This window comes from Vidua macroura, chromosome 20 (genome assembly GCF_024509145.1).
Source record: "Vidua macroura isolate BioBank_ID:100142 chromosome 20, ASM2450914v1, whole genome shotgun sequence".
Taxonomy (NCBI): domain Eukaryota; kingdom Metazoa; phylum Chordata; class Aves; order Passeriformes; family Viduidae; genus Vidua; species Vidua macroura.
The window spans coordinates 10545709-10566103 of NC_071590.1; the positions used below are offsets into that span (position 1 = coordinate 10545709).

Sequence of the window (20395 nt, forward strand, 5' to 3'; positions counted from 1 at the left end):
TGAGTTTACTCACATGGTACAAGCCAACAGAAAAGTAAATCCACCCTCAGATAGATGGCTGATAAACGACTACAAATTCAGGCCAATACCCTTCAAGTTTTACTGCACATCACTGCAGAAGACAAGACAGATCAGCTTTTTGGACAGCGCTTGGAATATGTAAAGTGATATTTAAGTATTATTATTAACACCAGGCTGCTGAGGAAGTCTCCTAGATTTACCATCTGGGAAAAATTTAAACAGGCAGTGTGAGGAAGTCCCAAGAGCAGTTAAGTTTTTCCAAGTACCCTCCCCATCAGTCACAGATGATGCAGAACACCAATGCTCCTTTTCTCATGTCACCTTAGTTCCCAGGAGCCGGGGAGGATTAAGGACCCCAACTTCCAGCACTTAAGAGGAGCAGGTTACTACAGGTCCTCCTCCTGCCCACCTGGCTGGGGGCACTGTGCCAGGAGGCTCCAGCAGCAGAGGCACATTTCCCTGTACAAACCACGGCGAGCATCACACCCCACTGCTCCCTCCTCCGTCTGATGTTCGGTTTAAACTGGATGATTTGTTCTGCATTAATATTTCAGCAGCACTCTGAGCAAGGGAAGGGATTCCTGCCCGGGCTGTGGCACACAGCAACTGCACCTGGAGGCTGCACACGCTGATGGGGCTGTGGCTGCCAGCACCAACACTCCAACCCTGCTTGGGGAGGCCACAAGAGTCAGGGGATGGCACAACGAAGAGCACAGACAGACCCTTCACTCAGCTGACACAGAACCATGGAATGGTTTGGGTTGGAAGGCACCTTGAAGATCCTGTTCCACTCCCTGCTATGGGCAGGGACACCTTCCACTATCCCAGGTGCTCCAAGCCCTGTCCAGCCTGGCCTTGGACACTTCCAGGGATGGGGCAGCCACAGGTGCTCTGGGCACCCTGTGCCAGGGTCTCACCACCCTCACAGGGAAGAATTTCTTCCTAAAGATGCTTCTCCCAGCCCACACTGTTCAAAACCAAGAGTCCAACTCACAGCTCGTGTAGATAAGCACAGCTCCAGTGCTGCTGACACCTGGACCACATTCACTCCCATGCTCTGTGTGCAAACCAACTCCAGTTTCCTCTAATGCTTTTACTTTTAAACCTTTCCTTTATCCCCAAAGGCCAAGGCAATGGGCAGCAGCATTTTCACCCAGCATTACCACCATGACAGGGCTGAACAGCCCCTGATGCACGAGCTGCCCTGGCCTGTTTGCACAGCTCTACCCCAATTTGATTTACACCATGTAAACAGAGGTCAGAAGTGAGCCTCCAGCCCCAAAGGATGCATTATCTCAGCCTGCACCTTCTGTACCTTTTACAGAGCAAGTTTTTAGGTCAAGGAATAGTAAGTATAAACCTCTCCACTTAAACTGCAAAGAAATGGAAAACAACCCGAGAGTCAATCAAGAACAAAACTTGCTTCCCACCAGGAACCCATATCCTAATTATTGATGAACACAGTGCAGCTCTGGCATTACAGAGGTTTTCAGTTATCCCTCTCAGCCCTTCTGAGGGTGGCAATATTCAACATTTAGAGCTCATTTACTTCAGAAACACGACTGCAAACTGCTAAAGATGCATCTGCTGGTGCCAGGCTGGCACGAAGACCCCACAGCTCCAAGGCCACTCTCAGGGAGGCAGAGCACAAAGGTGGGAAGTGTTTTTCTCCCTTCATTTGCTTTTGCCATCCTGGGTATTGAACCTCTGCAGCTCTTTTTGACAGGATGGGCAGTTCTCTTTTTTGATTGTTTTCTGAAAGTACAGGAGGGAGAGGTAGAGAGTTTCAAACCATCCAAAAATGGTAGAATTTGTGTTACACTTAAACAAACCTCTGGCTCCAGCTGCCTGGAACTCAGAATCAGGATCTGCTCTGTATAATCACACAATGTCTGATTTTTGTTCCTTCTCTTTTGTTTTCCTTTTCAGAGGTTTATTTTTGAAAGAGGACTGTGTAGCAGGGCCTCTTCCATTTCAGGGAAAGTAAACAGAACCCTTTGCAGGGAGGATCAGGGATGAAGGAACAAAGCCAGCTAGACTAAACTGCACGAAGGTGAATTTATTTGTCATCATTTGGTCTCGCAGCAGCACTGTGACCTTGATCAAGGTCGCGGCAAGGTGCTGCACGCAGCCAGCTCACCCCCCTCCAACTGCCTGCAGTTACAGCAGCAAGAGGAAAGCCACACTATTAGTCCCAGATTTTGGACAGAGACCTGGATAAGACCGAAATAACACATAAAATCAGTGCCACGTCCACAGAGCTGAACTCCTAAGGCCAGCACAGGCCTAACTCCATCCCTCCCTTGATCCCTGAGCTCATCTGATGGCCACGCCAGCTGCAAACATCACCTTCCCCCAGGAACCTACCTGAACCCAGCTACCTGAACTCAGCTAAACCTGCAGCAGGGCCCAGCCCTGAGGGAGCCTTTCCAGGGCAGAAAGCAAGCATGTCACCACACACAGCCCATCAAGGCAGTCCTAGCACCAACATCCAAGTGCAAAGAAACCACAGGGACAAAGGATGTGGTGGGATCTCTCCAGGACTTATCTGGCTTTCTCATCTGGGGGAGTTAAGGGCTGTGCGCTGCTTCCAAGACCAAGGTCTCTGCAAGAGTTTATGTGCTATACCAAGACTAATCCCTGGGTGCAGACATGCTCTTAAACAGGAAAAAATAGCAGGGGGAACTCTTAAAACTAGAGCTGGGAAAACTGAGGGAAGTCTCGGTGAGAGGAGCAGACCCTGCCAGAGCTGGGTTTGCCCAGAGCATTCAGGAATAGGAAATTAGAGGGGCAGGAGAGAGGCCAATCACTTCTTCAGCCCAGTGGGGATAAAAGGCAAGCATGATAAATATTGAAGTTCCTGCTTATTAGGAAATACTTGGCAAAACCTGTGAAGCCTGAAGGGGGTGTTCAAGAGAAGTGTATTTGGTGTTATGGGAAAGTTAATGAGATGCTGTAACCATATCATATATGTAAAACTAGGTGAGGCCCCTGTGGGCCATTATATACTGCAGGAAACTTTATGGACACTATAATGCATTATTTTTAATGATTCCCTTGCCTGCTTCAGGCCCTGGACACCAAGAAGAGCTTGCCTGGCTTCCTGGTGGTGTTTTAGCAATGACACCTTGCTTGTTGCTACATTTCTGGGTTACTTTAATGAGAAATAATTGGGTTACTTTCCCAGATTCCACAAAGCCCAGGCACAATGAACCAACACGGAGGAAGTCGCTGCTGTGTGGCAGAATCTTCACACCCTCTGCCTTCCCCAGGGTTACCTCTCCTGCTTAACCATTTATCTATAAATATGCCCACAGAAACACTGGCACTCGTGCAAGTTCAAGTTTGCAGTGTCATCATCCATCTCCAGGGAGAGCCAGGCCACGGAAATAACCAGCTGCAACATCACAACGATTGCCCCTGCAGGAGATGTATATAATGAAAATTGAAAGCTGCAGGATGAACTTCTTACATACTTGTCCTTTTGGTTTATTCATCAGAAATAATTATCTGCGCCCGCATTCACAGGAGCACATACTTTATGATGTACATCAAAATTTAATGGATTTTTAATAATACTGTAACTACAGCAGAAGCACAAAAAAGACAGCCATTAAACCATATGTGCTGTGTTGGTGGGTAAGTGGTGTTGAGCAAACATCAACACCATGGAACCACAGTTTAGCACCAACAGGAAAAAGGGACTGCTCCTTCCAGGATCTGAAAATGGGAGCGAGCTCTGATCCTGGTGTTTAGCTTAAAGGCTCCTCAGCAATAGGAACAAATAAGCAAACCCAGTTTCTGAGCCTCAGGACCCTGCAGGTGGTACCCCTGGCTTTTGACAAGCACCCAAACACCCCAAAACTCAGCTTCTCCACCTGTGCAACGAGAGGAGAAACACGAGTACACCCCATGACAGCAGCACGGGAACCTGCCTGTGCCAATTAAAGTACTCCCAGGGTTCCACCAATCTACTGATGTTATTCCATAAGCATCAGCAGAAATTGTTGCTCCAGCAGGAGAGACTGACACTCTAAACACTCTCCTCAGCAGCCAGGCTGAGCTAACGAGTCGGTGTGAAGCATCACCATGTCACCAGTACTTGGACTGGCATCTATTTATAGCCTAAGAAATTATATACGTGGTGTCCCCACCAACAGTGACACATCTTCATTCAGGCATGAGTCACCTATTCACAAGCACGTTTCCAAAAATAAATCCTATTTACCAGAATTAAATTCCACACGTTCGGGGAGAAATTGTCTCCTTAAAAAAAACCCAGGCACGTTAGAAAAGCAAACAAAAGCAAACAGGCACCGGAGCCCTCAGCCTGTGTGTCCCCATGTTCTGCAGGATCACGCTGAGGCTGGAAATGTTTAAGATCCAACACTGAGGACGGTCGTGTGCTGTCATTACAAAGCCCTGCCAAGGTCACCGGGGCGCTGCCGTCCGAACGGAATATCCAGAATATTCCTGGCGCCTTGCAGAAATAGTGAGTATATTGCAGTTATTAGAGAGAACAGACAGAGCGAGCGCCAAGCAATCCCAGAAAATGTAGTGTTAAATAGAGGGTTCAAACCACAAAGCTGTTGATGGGGAATGTTAAAAACGTCAGCGTGGCTGAAAGACATTTGCCAGCGGTGGGAGTCAAGTAGCGAGCTACTGTTCAGCAGATGCAATAAAAATCTGAGGGTACTCGGGTAATGGGACCAACAGTACAGTTGTTGATACAAATTATATCCAGAAAGCAGAGAAATAAATGGCTAAATAAATAAATAATGCAAAAATGGAACAAGTTCAAACTTCTTTTATAGTAATAGTCTCCAGTTGAGCATAATCACCAAAGCTATAGTGATAAGATTGCCAAAACTAGACAAACATCTGTGAGATGAATTCATCTCAGAGGGGAAGCCAACAGCTTGTTATCATTAAAGAGGCAATGCTCTCTCTGCGTTTGAACTGCAGGCGCCTTGTTACTGCGTTTGCCGAGGCAATTGCACCAGATGTTGGCAGCTTTCTTCAGATGGATGACAAGCACCTGCTGCTGGGGAAATTAAATGCTCGTCGGCCTCCTCTCCTTCAGGGGAGGGTGGGCCGGCAGGGGAAGGGGGGAGTGGTGCCGGCTGACCCTCTGAAATAAACCTATTTATGCAAAGTGACAGTAAGTGCTGGTTTGCCAAGCGGTGAAACAGAGTGGAAATTCATTGGATCTCTTCCATTGCCCCCGGTGAAATCTGCTCCCACCCTCCCAGTCCTGACAATTAACGTGGCACGGATCTGAACCACTCAGCAGAGTGAGAGATCCAACACAGGCACCTTCACCTGCAGAGCCACCACAGAGCTCATGCAGCGGCTGCCAACAAAGGGGGCACAGCCAGCGGGGTCTGGGCACCCCCTGTACCCAGCACAGGGTCTGGGCACCCCCTGGTCCCAAAAAATACCCAGCAGGAGCCGACAGCCCCTCCGCCCCAGGGGCACACCCTGTCAGGCCAGTGCTAGAATAAACAGATGCTCCAAGTGGAATCCTGCACGTGCCCCTGTTTGCTGGAATTTAAGATCTCAGTCTCCAGGAACACGGGTGCAAATGTGCCCCCCACTTTCCCCACCACATACGTTGCAGGCGCCTCACTTGGAGCAGCAGCAAATGGAACAAGGGCTAAATGGTGAAATAAAATGGTCTTTGAAGTGTTTTTTATAAAGAAAACACAGAGCAGCTTCTTCCCTGACAGAGTTCTGAGTGCTTTCCTCCTTCTGGGAGAAGAAAAACTACAAGATGTTAACTCCCCTCATACCTGCAATCATTTTTTATGACATATCCAATACTCCTCCAGACTTCCACGGAGGTGACACCACAGCACAGAGGCTCATTCTGTGCCACACAGAACCATTTCAACACCACCGTGCCCTGGGCAGTGGGGTGAGCACTCTGTGTTCCTTCCTGTCCACCCCAAACCCCTCGTGGATGTCCAGAACACACACAACACTTGTTTGATCTAAACTGGCCACGTGCATTTTGGGTGCCCTTCAGATTAAGAGGCAGTTAATCCTCATTCTGCTTAGATTATCTTAATTGGCTCTTCATTTGAGCTACTTTGCCCTTGTCCTGGTTTCTGCAGTTATATTTATAAATACATATACTGTACCACTCTCTCCCTCCCTGGGCTGGCAGGTATCACCAGGACTGGTAATTATCATAGGACTGACTGATTCATGCTTGGCCACCACTCCATTTCTACCCAAACATGTGCAGGCACTTTTTTTTTCCCCCCCAAGAAAATAATATATTAAATGTTCCTAACAGAGAGAGAGACATGTGTATGATGGACATCAAATGAATTTCATATTCTACGCCTGCAGAATTAACTTAAGTTTAATTAAACTGTTCTTGAAATGAACGGGGCTAATGCCTTTATTAATGTTCAGCTCTTTATTAAAAAGATCAGCTGGGCAGGGGGCTCGACGCAGAGCTCGCCCCCATGGTCGTAGCTTTCCCAGGCAGCCGAAAGGAAGGCGGCGTGCAGAGTTGGTCACTGGAGTCCCGAGCAGCAGCTGTCCTTTCTTCTTTCCTTGTGGCATCCTCAGTGGCCCGAGGATGAGGAGGCGTGGTGTGCAGAGTCTGTTGCTGAAGTGCAGAACAACAGCTGTCCCCACTCCTTCCTTGGTGGCAGCACCAGGGCTCTCTGTTTCTATCTCCTGGCTTCTCAGAGCCTAATATAGTCTGTTCTCTCTTAGGTGATGGCAACGGTTAAAAGCCAGTCAGGGGATGTGTTTCCCTCTTCCTCAGCTAGGGCATTTATCTAGACTCCTCTATTGTGTTCAGTTTTTGATTTATATTCATTTTTATCTCCTAAAAATACTCCCATGATCCTAAGGGGTTTTTATTTGCATGTTAGTCCCAGAATGGCAGCGTGGAGGGGTGGGAGGCCAGGTAGTTTAGAGAAAACAAACAGAGCAATTAGCTAATTAGCATTTCAATATCGGTACTTAGCTAGAGTTAGTAGTTTTCTTTTAGTGTTGCCATGGGAACTAGGAAAGCCCTGCCCGCGTCTCTGGGGAACACCTGGAAACTGTTCATAACAGTTCTCACCTCGATACTCCATGTGTGAGCAAAACTCAGATATTTCACCTCTAGGACTGATCAATATGGCCATTCATCTCCACGTGGAGAAAGCATTATTACACCTGCTCCCAGTAACGTGTGCTCTTCTCCACATTTGGAACAATTGCTACGAAGTTCCTCCTGGGCACTTGTAAAAGCCCTTTTCTCTGTGGCCCAGACTCGGAGCTGCATTTAAAAGAAGCCCAGGTCTCCCAGCCCATCCCTCAGTGCCGGGGTGTCCGTGATGGGGGATGATGGCACTGATCAAATGCTGACTCCCCAGTTCAGTTATGATTTAACCAGCTCTCCTGGGCCGTGAGCCTCCCCAAACCTGCGAGCAGGACGGACAGTGCAGCTTTCAATTACACCGTGCCAGCTTCAAATAACTGCTGCTGTTTTCTCATCAGAGAACCAGTGCTAAAACACGGGTTTGCCCAAAGCCAAGCTCTGGGCCCCTCAGTGCAGCTCCTCAAAGAGCAGCAGTGCCCTGGAGGGATGGCAGGAGCAGCACCTGCACCTGGAAATAACTCTGGGAGGCTGCACTTCCAGGCAAGTGCCAAGCTGGAATCTGATGCAATTTCACAGCAGATATTGAAAATGTCCATCAGATATTTTACCTGGTTCCTGGTGCTGGGGATTAACACCATCTCCTGCTTTCAGCCCAGCTTGCTGGGGCAGAGCTCCAGCCAGACCCATGGGCCCAAACAGGGCTCAGAGATGCCACCACAGCAAACCCAAATCATCCCCTTCCAGGGAAGTCCTACATCTACAACCCCACTCACTGGGGCTGAACCCAGGAATGCTCCAGGGATAAAAACCAAATAGGATTAACTCAATTTGTTGGGGATTTTATATAGCCTATTGCATTTGCACGAAATAAAAGCAGGAGTGAAAAACAAAATTGGCTTCCTTGGGGTCTCAGAAAGGATATAGATAATTTCCACGGGTTTAGCTCAGTTGTAAAACTGGCAAAGACACACACAAAAAAAATCACATGCATGTTGGAGGAGGAAACCTGAGTATTTTCATGTAACTTTTCCCTCCCCAGGCACAGCCCCTGAATAATGATTGATTTCACTCATCTCCCACAGGCTGTGGTGCTACAGCACGAAACCTCCTCAGCACCTCATCAACCAGAGGAGAAAAGGAAATAAAATTTTACTTCAAACTTCTGCTGGGCTCTGATACTGCCTCCGTGCCCACAAATCCCGCCTTAACATTTCCTCTTTTCATAAAACCCAGGTAGAAACCAACATCTAATTTATAACAAAACCACTTCCACAAAGCATGTGGCTTATTACAGACCACCTCAAAACTGACTTCCTGTGTACAGCTTCTCACTGGCAGGATGAAAACACTGGCTGCTTTTTAAGCAACGATCAAGTTTCTCAGTTTGCTTAAAAAAAAAAAAAAAAAAAAGGCATGTGTGGGAGGGAGAAGAAATAATAAGAAGTGCTTTAGGCCATGAGGGACTCCTATATCCCAGATCTCTCGTCACATGCCAAAGCTAAAATTTAAAGGAACATTCATTATACTCTGGCACATCACGGACATAACATGGAAATAAGGAAATGTGGAAGCAGTGGAATTTTAAAGCACGAGCACAGGGCAGAGGCGTGGAGGAGGCAGCTGCTGCTCCTGTCACAGAACAGCCCCCAAAAACTCTGCTTTTCTTTGTCCCAACCCTATGGGGAGCTGCAAACAATGACGTGTTTGTTTATTGCTGGTTCTGTTTTAAGGAGAGGAGGCGATCCAAATTAAGCAACTCTGCCGAGGTGCACGCAGATAACTGAGAAACAAGACCAGGATGAGCTCTGAGCTGCTCCACAGCAGGCCAAGAGCGTGGAGTGACTCTGGAAGGGAACACTGAGGGCAGCAGCAGGTAAAAAAAGCCATCACACTCTCTGTTTTACTGCACATTACAAATATTTAGGGACTTCTGGCTGTTACAGACTGCAATGTAAATAAGAGTCCAAATTTGTCCCTTCATTTCATAAAACACAACCAATTCCCAAGTACTGAACTGGGAAATACGGTGCTGAAAAACGTGGAAGGCTAGCAATCCGTCAAACTGAAAAATGACTTTTCTGCAAAGCAAATGCTTTAAGGACAGCCCATCCATGTCTCCTATTGACCGTTAAATCTACATATCAATGTCCAACTGAGGTGACAATACAATTCAAACTCTCTGCCAAGGCTAAATTAACTAAGCTTTCACTTTCATACCAGCAGAATTCCTTGCACCTCCCGACTCTGGCCTTAGCCCCAGCTCCACACAGACTTCCAAATCCCCCCAAAATGAACCCATGGTGAGAAAACCACCTTTTCTCATGCTAACAACTTTATTGTAAAAACATCTTCAGAGGCCATACTCGAGGTCTCAGGGAAAAGTAAACCACTGGAGTGCTTAATACCACAGCAGTGCATTAACTCATTCACACCCAGACAGGCTGGCCAAACAAGGAGGAGTTTTCTCTCCTGTTTTCCTGATTGGTATTTTCACAGCTGTCAGGGAGGAGAGCACAAGGAAGCGATGGATGCAAACCACAGGTGGGTCCCACCTCCCTCCCTCCCTCCTGACACACTTGCACTGAGAAAGCAGAGGGACTTCACTACACGGGTTATTTTTCCAAAGGTTCAACTGGTTGTTATTTGCACCAAGGTCCATGTTCTAATGCAGGGTGTGGTACAACCGAAGGAGGAAATTCTCATTCTCACGTTTTGGTGTTCACAGCTTCCAGCCTTAGCTCGTGGAGGTGTGCCTGGAGCCAGGGCAGGTGTGAGAAAGCACCTTCCTCTCTCTTAACTGACACTAGACACTAAGTCAGGCTACAGAAGGAAGAGATGAGAAAACTACACATTTTCAAAAGCTCAATAGAAAAAAAAAAACCCATCTCAGAATTCAGATATTATTATTATTATTCCACTGGTCTGTTCTGTGTCTCACAGGAAATAACAAGTGACTGTACAAAACATTTCAAATCCGCAGAGGTAATTCAGAAATCCTGTCTTGTCTCAAAATTTCCAAATCTTAAAAGCCATTCCTGAGGAAATAACATATTCCAAGTGAAGCTGAAACACGCCTACGATAGGTCTGAGGGACCTTGTGGCAAGCCAGGGCAGAACACAGAATTCATGCATGCTGGTCTGGTCCAATTTCATCTGGAAATTTAAAATAAAAAACAAGTGCCAGAGCCCCCTTCCCTGAAAGTCACTTTAGGATTACTGTGAAAGGGAAATTGAAGAGCCAGTGCTCTGAGATTGAAAGTAAAACATCTGGGGCCACCACCAGCAGCACTGACTGCTCCTCCAGCAGTCTGAAATAGCAATATGGAAGAGCATTGCTTGTCCACAAAACTACTTCACACATCTCCTTCAAGCATCACCATTCTGGCTCAAAAAATGATAAATTTAAATTTGTGTTCTCTCCTACACAAGAAAACATGGCTTTTCTACAAGAACAGTCCTACATGGGCTGATCTAATGGCTCAGGACAACTGGAACATACCTTCACCAGAACTGTTCCCACCCTGCTGAAGGACACTGTGGCCTTTTCATTCCCAGGACTGTTCCCACCACGACTCATTACGGTAAGAAGGTTTTTACTCAGAGTTCTGTTCCCATAATTGGGCCCGAAGGCGTTACCTGGAGCCCATTACCCTATCAATTAATGCCCACACACCATCATTAGGATCCCTGAGCTCAGCAGGGCTTCAGCCTGGCCCAGCCCCACCAAGGGGGAAGCAGCAGCTGGGGCAGCCAAAGGGTTAAAATCCCATGTCAAACAGCAAGTCCTGGCTCTGGACCAGAAGGGACATGGGAACCAGGGCAGCTGAGTTATAAAGGCCTTATTGTAGCAGCCCAGTGGATTGGAAATGACTTGTAGGCCTAATGAAACAAAACTTTGGCAGTAAAACAGAATGAAAGGAATGAGACAATAAAAGAGAGGAACAAAGGGAGCAGAGTTGTTTCAGCTTAGGAAAATAAGCTCACTTTGTTGTTGGGAAAAGCCAAAGCCGATTAGGATAAACCAATGACTAGGCATAAGTCTTCCAAACTAATTACACAGTTGGCCATGTGAAGTGTAATTGCACAGGCAAAGGCTGGGCTGCTCCTGCAGGAGCTCTGTGCAGGGAGCAGCACCTGGGCACACCTGGGCCCTGCCTGCCCCGGGCCACTGCTGCAGCCCCAGTGCAGGACATGCAGGTCCTGAGAACCCACAGCTTCCCTCTGCTCTCACAGCACTCCAGGTGAGGCTTGAGGAGTCTGCTGTGGAGGTTTTTTTTTTCCCTTTTTGAAATGATGCCTGATGCCTTAAATGCTCCAACGTGTCCCAGCCTCAGAGCTCCACACTTGCTAGTCCTCCAGACAGCCAGAAGCAGGCAGGTCTGCAGCCCCAGCACTGCCCAGGGCAGGGCCGTGGCCCCTGCACAGGGGAGCAATGCCAGCCCCACTGAGCTGCCCCTGGCTCTCCTCAGCCCCAACACTTCTCACTTCAATTCTTTCAAGGCCTGCTCTCAGCAGCTTTTCACCCCCAGCACAAGGGCAATGCTGCAGAGCCCAGACGGGTCAACATGGACAGTGAATTTATTTTGCTTGTAAGAATGTTTAAAACATTTTTGACCGAAATAGGAGAGGATCCAGCAAACAACTGCATTAGACTGTCAGGATCAGGAGTAACATAATGGCTTTTTTTTTTCTTCTTCTTCTGGTTGTAAATGCTTATGGCTTAGTTTGGTATTTTCCCAGTTTAGCCTTCTCATATATTCCATGGATTCTGCTCCCTGAAACAACTGGAAGGAGAATCCTTCCCCTTCTCAGCGCCCAGACCCTGCCAAGCCTCTCTGGGGTGCCCTGCAACACCTGCAGGTGCACAGGACCAGCCCCAGCAGCTTTAAGCAGTCACAAGGCTGCTCATTACACTGTTCTCTGCTCGTTCTGTGATGGCTTTTGGCTTCACTTGGGTCATTTTTCCCAGTTTTCCTCCACAGCTTACAGAAGCTAAGCATGCCCACCTCCCCCAAAAGGAAATCAGGGACTCCTGGGATTTTTCAGAAAGGGAAAATAATCACTGTGAAAAATCTTACATGCTAAGTTTCAGGAATTATCATTGCCACATACTTTGGTGCTGCATCATCAGGCACTTTCAGTGGTGGGTTTGCTAAAGCTTTTCCTTCTCTTGGAGACAAAGGTTCTGGCACTGACTTTTCAAAAAGCTGCAGTTTCAAATTCGACACTTTACCCGTTGCTGCCAACTCCAGTTACACGAGCGAGCCCATCTGGCCCCAGAGCTGGTGGCTGCTGTCCCACATCCTGTGTTCTGAGAGCTACCTCCAGTCACCAAAACAACCTCCCCTGGCTGCAGAGCTCCTCTCCACAGCAAGTACAAACAGGATTTCAGGAATCGCAGCGCTCCGTAAGCAATTTTTTCCACGCCAATAAATAAGCTCAGCATTTCAAAGAGCAAATCACCTGAGATGCTCTTATCAAACACGGGCGGCTCCTCACACATTAATTGTGTAATGCAATTTGCTTTATTTTAAGAAAGCTCCGAGCAAAGGCAGAGCAGGCCAGTCGATGTGGATCACTGCTTGCGTGGTAATGGCCTGATGGAGAGCCAGGCTGTGTGCTGAGCACAGGCTCTGCCTCAGAGGGCAGGAAGGGAGTCCTGGAGGGGCAGGGAAGGGGGGTGGACAAGGATTGAGTCCTGCAAGGTCCTGCAGCACCAGTCCTGGGTCCTGTATCTGAAGGCAGCATCCCACTGTCCACAGCATGTTAACAAGTCTTCTAACTCAGCTGGACCACAACTCCCCATTTCTAAGGGTCATTAACCACCTCCTGACAACCAGAACCTGAGGAGAATCACCCCAAAACACCCCGAAACCAAACTGTCCCAGCTGATAAAGAGCAGTGCTGTGGGGAGAACCCCAGCACCTGCAGCAAGGTCAGGCCACGGTCACACAGCCAGGCAGCCTCTGCCCCAAACACCGCCAGCTTCACCAAACTCTCCACAAGCTGGAGCAGGGGACTGTGACACAGGTCACCTGCAGTGCCAGGGACCAAGCCCTGCCAGCCTGACTCCTGCAGCAGCTCAGCCCCAGCACGACAACCCCAGCTGTGCTGACATGGCAATGGGCTCCTACCTTGGTCCCAACTTGAGCAATTTTCAGCTCCTTACATTTTTTGCCTGCAAAATTAAGACGCTTGAAGGGAAGAACCACTTGATTTTTCCAAAGTACTGCCTTTGGGAAGGCAAACCTCTGCTAAGCTGTCTCAAGAATGGCAGAGCATGAAAGCAGAACCAAAGCGTCCCGAATCCCCAGTCACTCCCCAGACACAGCCTGGCTGCTGCGTTCTCAGGGACTGTAAAATTGCAAGCATGAAACTACCAGATGGTGAAATTAAAAAGACTATATTAAGACAACATCCAGACAATATGCAAAGCACTTATATTGAAACTATTATTAACTTGAAAAATACAGGTTAGTGGAGTTCTGCAATTAGAAGTAACTACAGAAGAAACATCCAAAAGCTCATGTAATCCTTTAATAAAAGGCTCAGCAGGCTGTAAACATCCTGCCGGAATCGAAGATTATTATTGAAAATAAAATGACTGGTTTGCAAAACAACTATCAATCCAGCACAGGAACCATTTATAAACTCGCCTCCTCAGCCCTCAACAAAATCCTGCCTGGCTCAGGCTTTTCAGGGCAGATAAAAGAAACATAAACTAACTACAAGGAATGGGAGCTGCTTTGCTCCAGGATACCCTGCTGTGTCCTCACGCAATCTTGCATCTGAAACATCAATTGCTGCACTCCTAAAGACAGGAATGGAGCTGTTAGGCTGGAACCCATGGAGCTGGAACCCATGGAGCCCCGTGGCCAGCAGGGCTGGCAGAAGGTGGGGTGCCACAAACTGCTCCCAGAGCAGCTCGCCACCCGTGGCACTCCTGAACAATTGTCCAGAAGCCGTGGGGACCCAGGGAGCTCCACGGAAGTCAGTGTCACTAAGCACCAGCCAAAGCCTGGACAGTGGGGTTTGAGCTGTTACAGCACAGCAAAGATTATTCTGGCAAGGTTCAGATCTCCTTCCCTGCATAAACTTGTTTGTTTTGGGGTTTTGGTGAGGGGTTCTTTTGCTGTGGTTTTTTTTTTGTTTTGTTTTGGGTTTTGTTTTTTTTTTTTTTTTTTTTTTTGTTTTTTTTTTTTTTTTTGTTTTTTTTTTTTTTGTGGCTTTTTTTTTTTGTTTGTTTGTTTGTTGTTTTTTTTTTTTCTGTAGTTTTTTATTTTTCAATGATGCCAGCATTCTATACATACTTGCAGAAGGATTTTCTAGTAAGAAATTAAGTGGATATTCTAGTGACTTCCACATTACTCTTGCTTTTCACGTGGTTCCTTCAGGCATTTTCACAAATTAATGAGCTCTCCAATACGTCTATCTGCCCTTTTTGCCACTGGAATCGGGGCTAACAGAAGGCTGATTTTATGGAGAAGACAACTGTGTAATCATTCAGCTAAGGGTCAGATTCTTCCTGAACAGACACAGATTCACCTCCCAGTGATGCTTTTTTCTTTAGTGGAAGTAAACAGTGTTGGCAATGTTGTACACACACAAGCAACAAACAGAAAAGGAATCCCAGAGGCTTCAAGAAATGACACGGAAAGGCAAAAACTTGGCCCTCCTTTGAGCTCAGTCCTCAATGCACTTTTGTTTTTCAAAACACACTTCAAAAAGAAAGGGAAGAAAGAACAACTATGCAGTGCTCACTTGGGCAGAACTTACCTTGCCAAACTGTTCAAAGTATTGCTTCACATCTTCCACTACTGTATTAGCCGATAATCCACCTACAAATATTTTCTTTGTTCTTGTGACCATCTGTAAGAAATTATAAGACAAGCATATGGTTTAACCAGATTATTTCAAACAATATGTGGAAAAAAGAAATATTCTCCAGATCCCATCCCTAACCCAGATAATGAGAATACTTCTTTACAAAAGCAATTTCAATTCGATTTGATTAGATACTTCTTTCTCTGTCTTGTTTTGTTTTTATTTGAGAGATGGCTGAGTAAAGGCTCTCAATAACAACTCTAGCCCCCGGATATTTTTTTTTAATAAATGATTTTTATTGTGCTTCTCAATGCAAATAAAAGTGAAAAAGGAGTCCAAGCACTGTCTCTTCACAGCTACTGTCTCAAAGCAGAGGTGCCTTTGCCCCTCCTTTCCCTACAGACAGGCTGAAGGCTCCTTGGCAGGAGCAGGCAATTACATCAAATCCAAGTGATGTGTTATTAAGTTTCCACGGGTCAGTTTAAAAGGAACTCGCACAGTTACTTTTAAAGTAATCAAATGATGAAAGAGCTGCCGACGCAGCATCCTCCAGCCAGCACAGCCTGTGCCCATGGAATCACCATCCCCAGGGCTGGATCAGCCCCTCCAGGGGCTGCCTGTGCCCCCCAGCCCCAGCTGAGCCCCCAGCTCCTTCTGCTGCCCCAGGTGTGCCTGAGCTCAGCCCAACAAGGCCAAGGGATGCTGCTGGATCCCACAGCAGGGCAGAACCATCATCCACAGCCTGCAGCTCCCAAGGATGGGCAGGTCAGCCCAGGGACACAACCCCAGGGTGCCTTTGGTGGGCTGGTCCCAAAGTGACACACAGGTGATCCCAAAGTGACACACACCTGGTCCCAAACCAGCTGACACACAAACTGATCCCAAAGTGACACACAGCTGATCCCAAAGTGACACACAAACTGATCCCAAAGTGACACACAGGTGATCCCAAACTGACACACACCTGGTCCCAAAGTGACACACAGCTGGTCCCAAAGTGACACACAAGTTGATCCCAAACTGACACACAGGTGATCCCAAACTGACACACAGCTGGTCCCAAACTGACACACAAACTGATCCCAACCTGACACACAAGCTGGTCCCAAGCTGACACACAGCTGGTCCCAAAGTGACACACAAACTGATCCCAAAGTGACACACAGGTGATCCCAAACTGACACACAGCTGGTCCCAAACTGACACACAAGCTGGTCCCAAACTGACACACAAACTGATCTCAAACTGACACACAGGTGATCCCAAACTGACACACAAACTGATCCCAACCTGACACACACCTGGTCCCAAGCTGACACACAAGCTGGTCCCAAGCTGACACCCACCACTCACGGGCCACGACTGAAGGCAGAGCCAGGACAATGCTGACAGCACTCTCTGAAGGGGCTGGGGAGGGCTCAGGGCATCCAGCTGCCATGGCCCTGCAGCTGGAGACAGCTCAGCAAGGACAGATGTTTGAGTCAACACTGGGAGCTCTGGGAGCCAGCAAACACCTCAGCAGCAAACCCAGGCACTGAGCTCTGCAAACTGGGTGAAGAGACTTCCAGAGACTGAAGGGGAAAATGTCCCTAACTCCAGAGCCAGGACCTGCCTGCCTAAAGAGGGGAAAAACAGGCACAGGGATCCACCTGCAAGTTTCATCACTTCCTCATTTTTTCACTAGAGACTCTGAAAATACCTTTGGTGAGGGCCACTGAGGTCATGAGGACAGCCCAGACCTGCTCCACACCGAGGGTCACCCTGTCACACACACGGGCAAAGCCTCCACGGGGCTGGGGCGTCGGACACAAAGCTTGGAGCAGCCCCAAATCCTCCCAGCACAGGAGAAATTCATCATCGCTCCTGTCCCCACAGCCATGCACATCAACCAGGGCAGATACTCCCCTCAATCAGCTCCAATCACACCTTACACAGCCTCACTTTTTCCGTTTGGGTTTTTTTTTAAAGTTAGGAAGAAAAAGAGAATGGGGGGAAAAAAAAAAAGTGTAAAAATTCAATTATTTTTTCCTGGCTGCAATCTAGGGCTCCAAAATTGAAGCCCAAGCATATATTTTTCTGTAGAAAATTGTCATTTACAAATAAAGAATTGGCTAAAGCCGACTTGTAACTAAAGGATTTTGCAGGGCTGTCAAGAGCCCTCTGCCTGCCAACATCTGATTTAAGATCAGGCCAAGCTTCTGTTGTCATACAAAAGAGGGAGGAAAGCAATTATTCTAAAGCAGTATTTGAAATTATCATCTTTTTTATATTTGACCAAGAGTGAAAGAAAAAGAGAGCTACTGCTTTTAGAAGCAAGATTGAAGGTTATAGGGGGGAAAAAAAAAGACCACTTTGTTTCAATAGCTTCAGTCAAAGAAAATATTGGTAATGACAAGCAAATTCACAACATTTTAATGCCCTGAGATGCACTGCGAGCTGGGAAACGGTTTCAGAAATCAGCTCGTTGGTACCAAAGCGAAGCACAAAATCAAGTCTGCTTTTGCAATCCACATTTCCCTGAAGAGGCTGCTCGATTGCTTTGTTCCCACATTCCCCCCAGCACCCTGAGAGAAAACACACACCCCGACAGAAAACACACACCCTGACGTGCCCCTAGAGCAGGATCTGCTGCCTCCCTCCCACCTGTGGCACCGCGGCCTCACCTGGCCCGAGGCAAGGATCCCGGGCAGGTGGGCAGGTGTGGCTGGGGGACAGGGGCAGGGGGACAGGGGCAACAGGGACATGGGGTGGTGGGACCAGGAGCAGCAGGGACATGGGCAATAGGGACACAGGCAATGGGACATGGGCAGGTGTGGCTGTGGGACACGGGGGACACGGGCAGGGGGGACATGGGCAGGGGGGACAAGGGCGGGAGGGACACGGGCAATAGGGACACGGGCAGCAGGGAGCAGGAGCAGCCTGCTCCTCCTCAGGTGAAGGGGACACCCCTCCCCACAGAGCCACGATGGCCAGCCACACTCAGCTGGGCTCACAGCCCTGCACAGGAGCTGCCACTGCCACTCTGCCAGGTGAGCTGCTCCCCACACCTGGCACACCTGTGCTGGTGTGGCCTCACCCCTCTGCAGCACTGGATACCGTGTGGGGCTGGGAGCAGCTGGGAACAGCCCCTGACTCCTGCTCCAACCTGCACATCCTCCAGTCAAACACACGAGACAGGGCAAGGCTTCCCCAGGGAAAAGTGCAGAGCACGTGGCTCTGGGAGCAGAGCAGGGCACTGGACACACGGCCTGGACACCTGGGGCACGCCCTGCCAGTCTGAACTCCTCCAGTGAAAGTCACTGGGGATCTCTGCCTTCTCCTGTGAGTAAATTCAGGATCTGCTTTCTGGAGGTTGCTCACAACGGGGGCACCCCAACAGCGATGGTGTCACAGAAGCCCTGGTGGGTTTGGACCCTCTGCCAGCAGCCCCACCTGCCCTCTCCTGGGTGCAACAGTGGGCTTTGGGTAACAGGAAGCAATTTGTGTGAATCAATCACAAGCCCATGTTTTATTAACGACTCCAAGAGGTCTGGGTCACTCTGAAACCACAATACTTGCAGCTCCGTGTCTTTGGATTTCATTTGCAGTGTAATATATCCACCCCTGGCTACTGCAGGGCTCTGCAAACTGTGGCTACCAGATGGTTTTGGAGGGCTTGTGTACTGAAGGTGTCCCTCTCTCGCTGCGGAAGGGATTGCCAGGAGAGGCAGATCCCAGGCTGGTGTGAGGCCCTTTAATTGTGAGCATCACAGAATTGCTCTGTTTGTACACGGCGCTGGTGCTGAGTTAATCAAAACACATGTGACTACTCCTGCGAGGAGGCATTCAAGGTTACATTCTCTTTACTGGCTTGGCTTTTGAAAAATATAATTGTCTTTGTGCTCTGAAACTGAGCAAACACTTCAGGAGGTGCAGGAGCAGGAAGAAAACCTTCACTGCTGAGTTTATGCCATTCTGTGCAAGGTTATGGTTTGTAATTAGATCAGTTTGGGGCGTATCAGGTAAATCTCCTCTAAACAACAGGCTGAAGATGCAGTCTCTGGGAACATGTCCCACTCGAGCATGTCAATACAAATGTGAGCTAAACCCAGCCTACCCAGATGAAATGAAGGAATGAGGTTTTGCAGAGCTGGGGGCTCCTGCTCTGAGCCCCTGAACATCCCTCACACTCTCACAGTAATGCTGCTCATCACCTTCTTGTGGTTCTTCCTTCCCCAACAAAACTGTCTTATTATCCTGACTAGTAAAAATGAAAAAAGAAGATTTTAAGCTCATTAAGTATTTTTCAGGATTCCCAGAGTTTCAAAATCTCAAGCAGCAAGTATCCACCATTCCTTCAGGGCCAAGGCCCTGTCTACATTCAACAAAGAAGTTCCATATTTAACTTCAGGGTAATGGCTTTTAGTATCACTTCCCAACCATTCTTTACACAGCCTTTTAGCTGTCCCCCTGCCTCCAGTTTTAGTGCAGAGCTCCTGGCTCAGGATGGTGAGGGTGGAAAGGATGAGTGCTGACACTCAGCAGGCACAGAGAGGAGCCCGAGTGTGCCACTGGCAGGCCATGTTGGGAAGTAAAATCCCTGGAAAATCCCAAAGCAGGAGACAGAGACACACTCCCAGCACACGGGGCTCAAGGAACACCCTGGGAACCTGTGCCTGAGCTCGCTTCTGGCACACTCCAGTGTGCAATTCATCAAGGTTTGCATCCTCAACCTCTCAATGTAGTGGAAGTGGACTGGAGTACTAATAGTGAATCTGCATCGCCAAGTGCTGAAATTAGCATTAATTTCAGATTAAACTAATTATGCATATGTAACTCTTTTCCAGAGCACTCTCCTCACTCTTGTACGACAGCGTGGGCAGGGGTGCATGTGTATCCCAGCCTGCTCACCTCATCTGCAGTTTGCCATTCCATCATTTCTAGTGTATCCACCTTCTAAATAGGTTTATAATTGGAAAAACCAGCTTTGGTAGCTGCGCTGAGCTGCATTTTATACCCCATTGTGCTGTACATTCAAACTACAGCATTACTTCTAATTAAAAACAACAATAATTCATGTAACGGGAAGTGATCTTGTTAACAGAACTGCCAGGCTTCTTTGGCAGAGCACACACCATAAGAATTCTCCAGGTTTTTTTCAGTTTTTTGCCTCTGGGATCCTCCTAGGAAGTTCCAAAAAGCTATTAAAAACTCAACTGAAGTGGGATGCAAAGACAGGAGGAAAAAGGCAGTATTTAGTGAAAGCTGCCAGCCCCTCTGTGTCCGCAGGGAACAGCCCAGAAGCATCCTGTCTCCAGGTATTTCTGCACAGGTGATGGAGGTGCTGAGCTGGGCACTGTGCTCCAAACATCCCACTCCAGGTATTTCTGCACAGGTGATGGAGGTGCTGAGCTGGGCACTGTGCTCCAAACATCCCACTCCAGGCTGCCCCCGAGCCACGGC

At 48.1% G+C, this 20395-nt stretch overlaps 1 protein-coding gene across 15 annotated transcripts in view; it reads right to left on the reverse strand.

Moving 5' to 3' along the window:
- MSI2 (musashi RNA binding protein 2) overlaps nt 1–20395 on the reverse strand; it is a 204531-nt gene that overhangs the window by 115096 nt on the left and 69040 nt on the right. For 13 of the 15 annotated variants that reach the window (XM_053995560.1, XM_053995559.1, XM_053995562.1 and 10 more), the window contains exon 6: nt 14906–14998. In XM_053995560.1, coding sequence (XP_053851535.1) covers nt 14906–14998 — 93 coding nt within the window. Of the gene's footprint in view, nt 1–14905; nt 14999–18049; nt 18266–20395 lie in introns of those variants that run through there. The other 2 variants (XM_053995566.1, XM_053995564.1) reach the window with 2 other exon arrangements.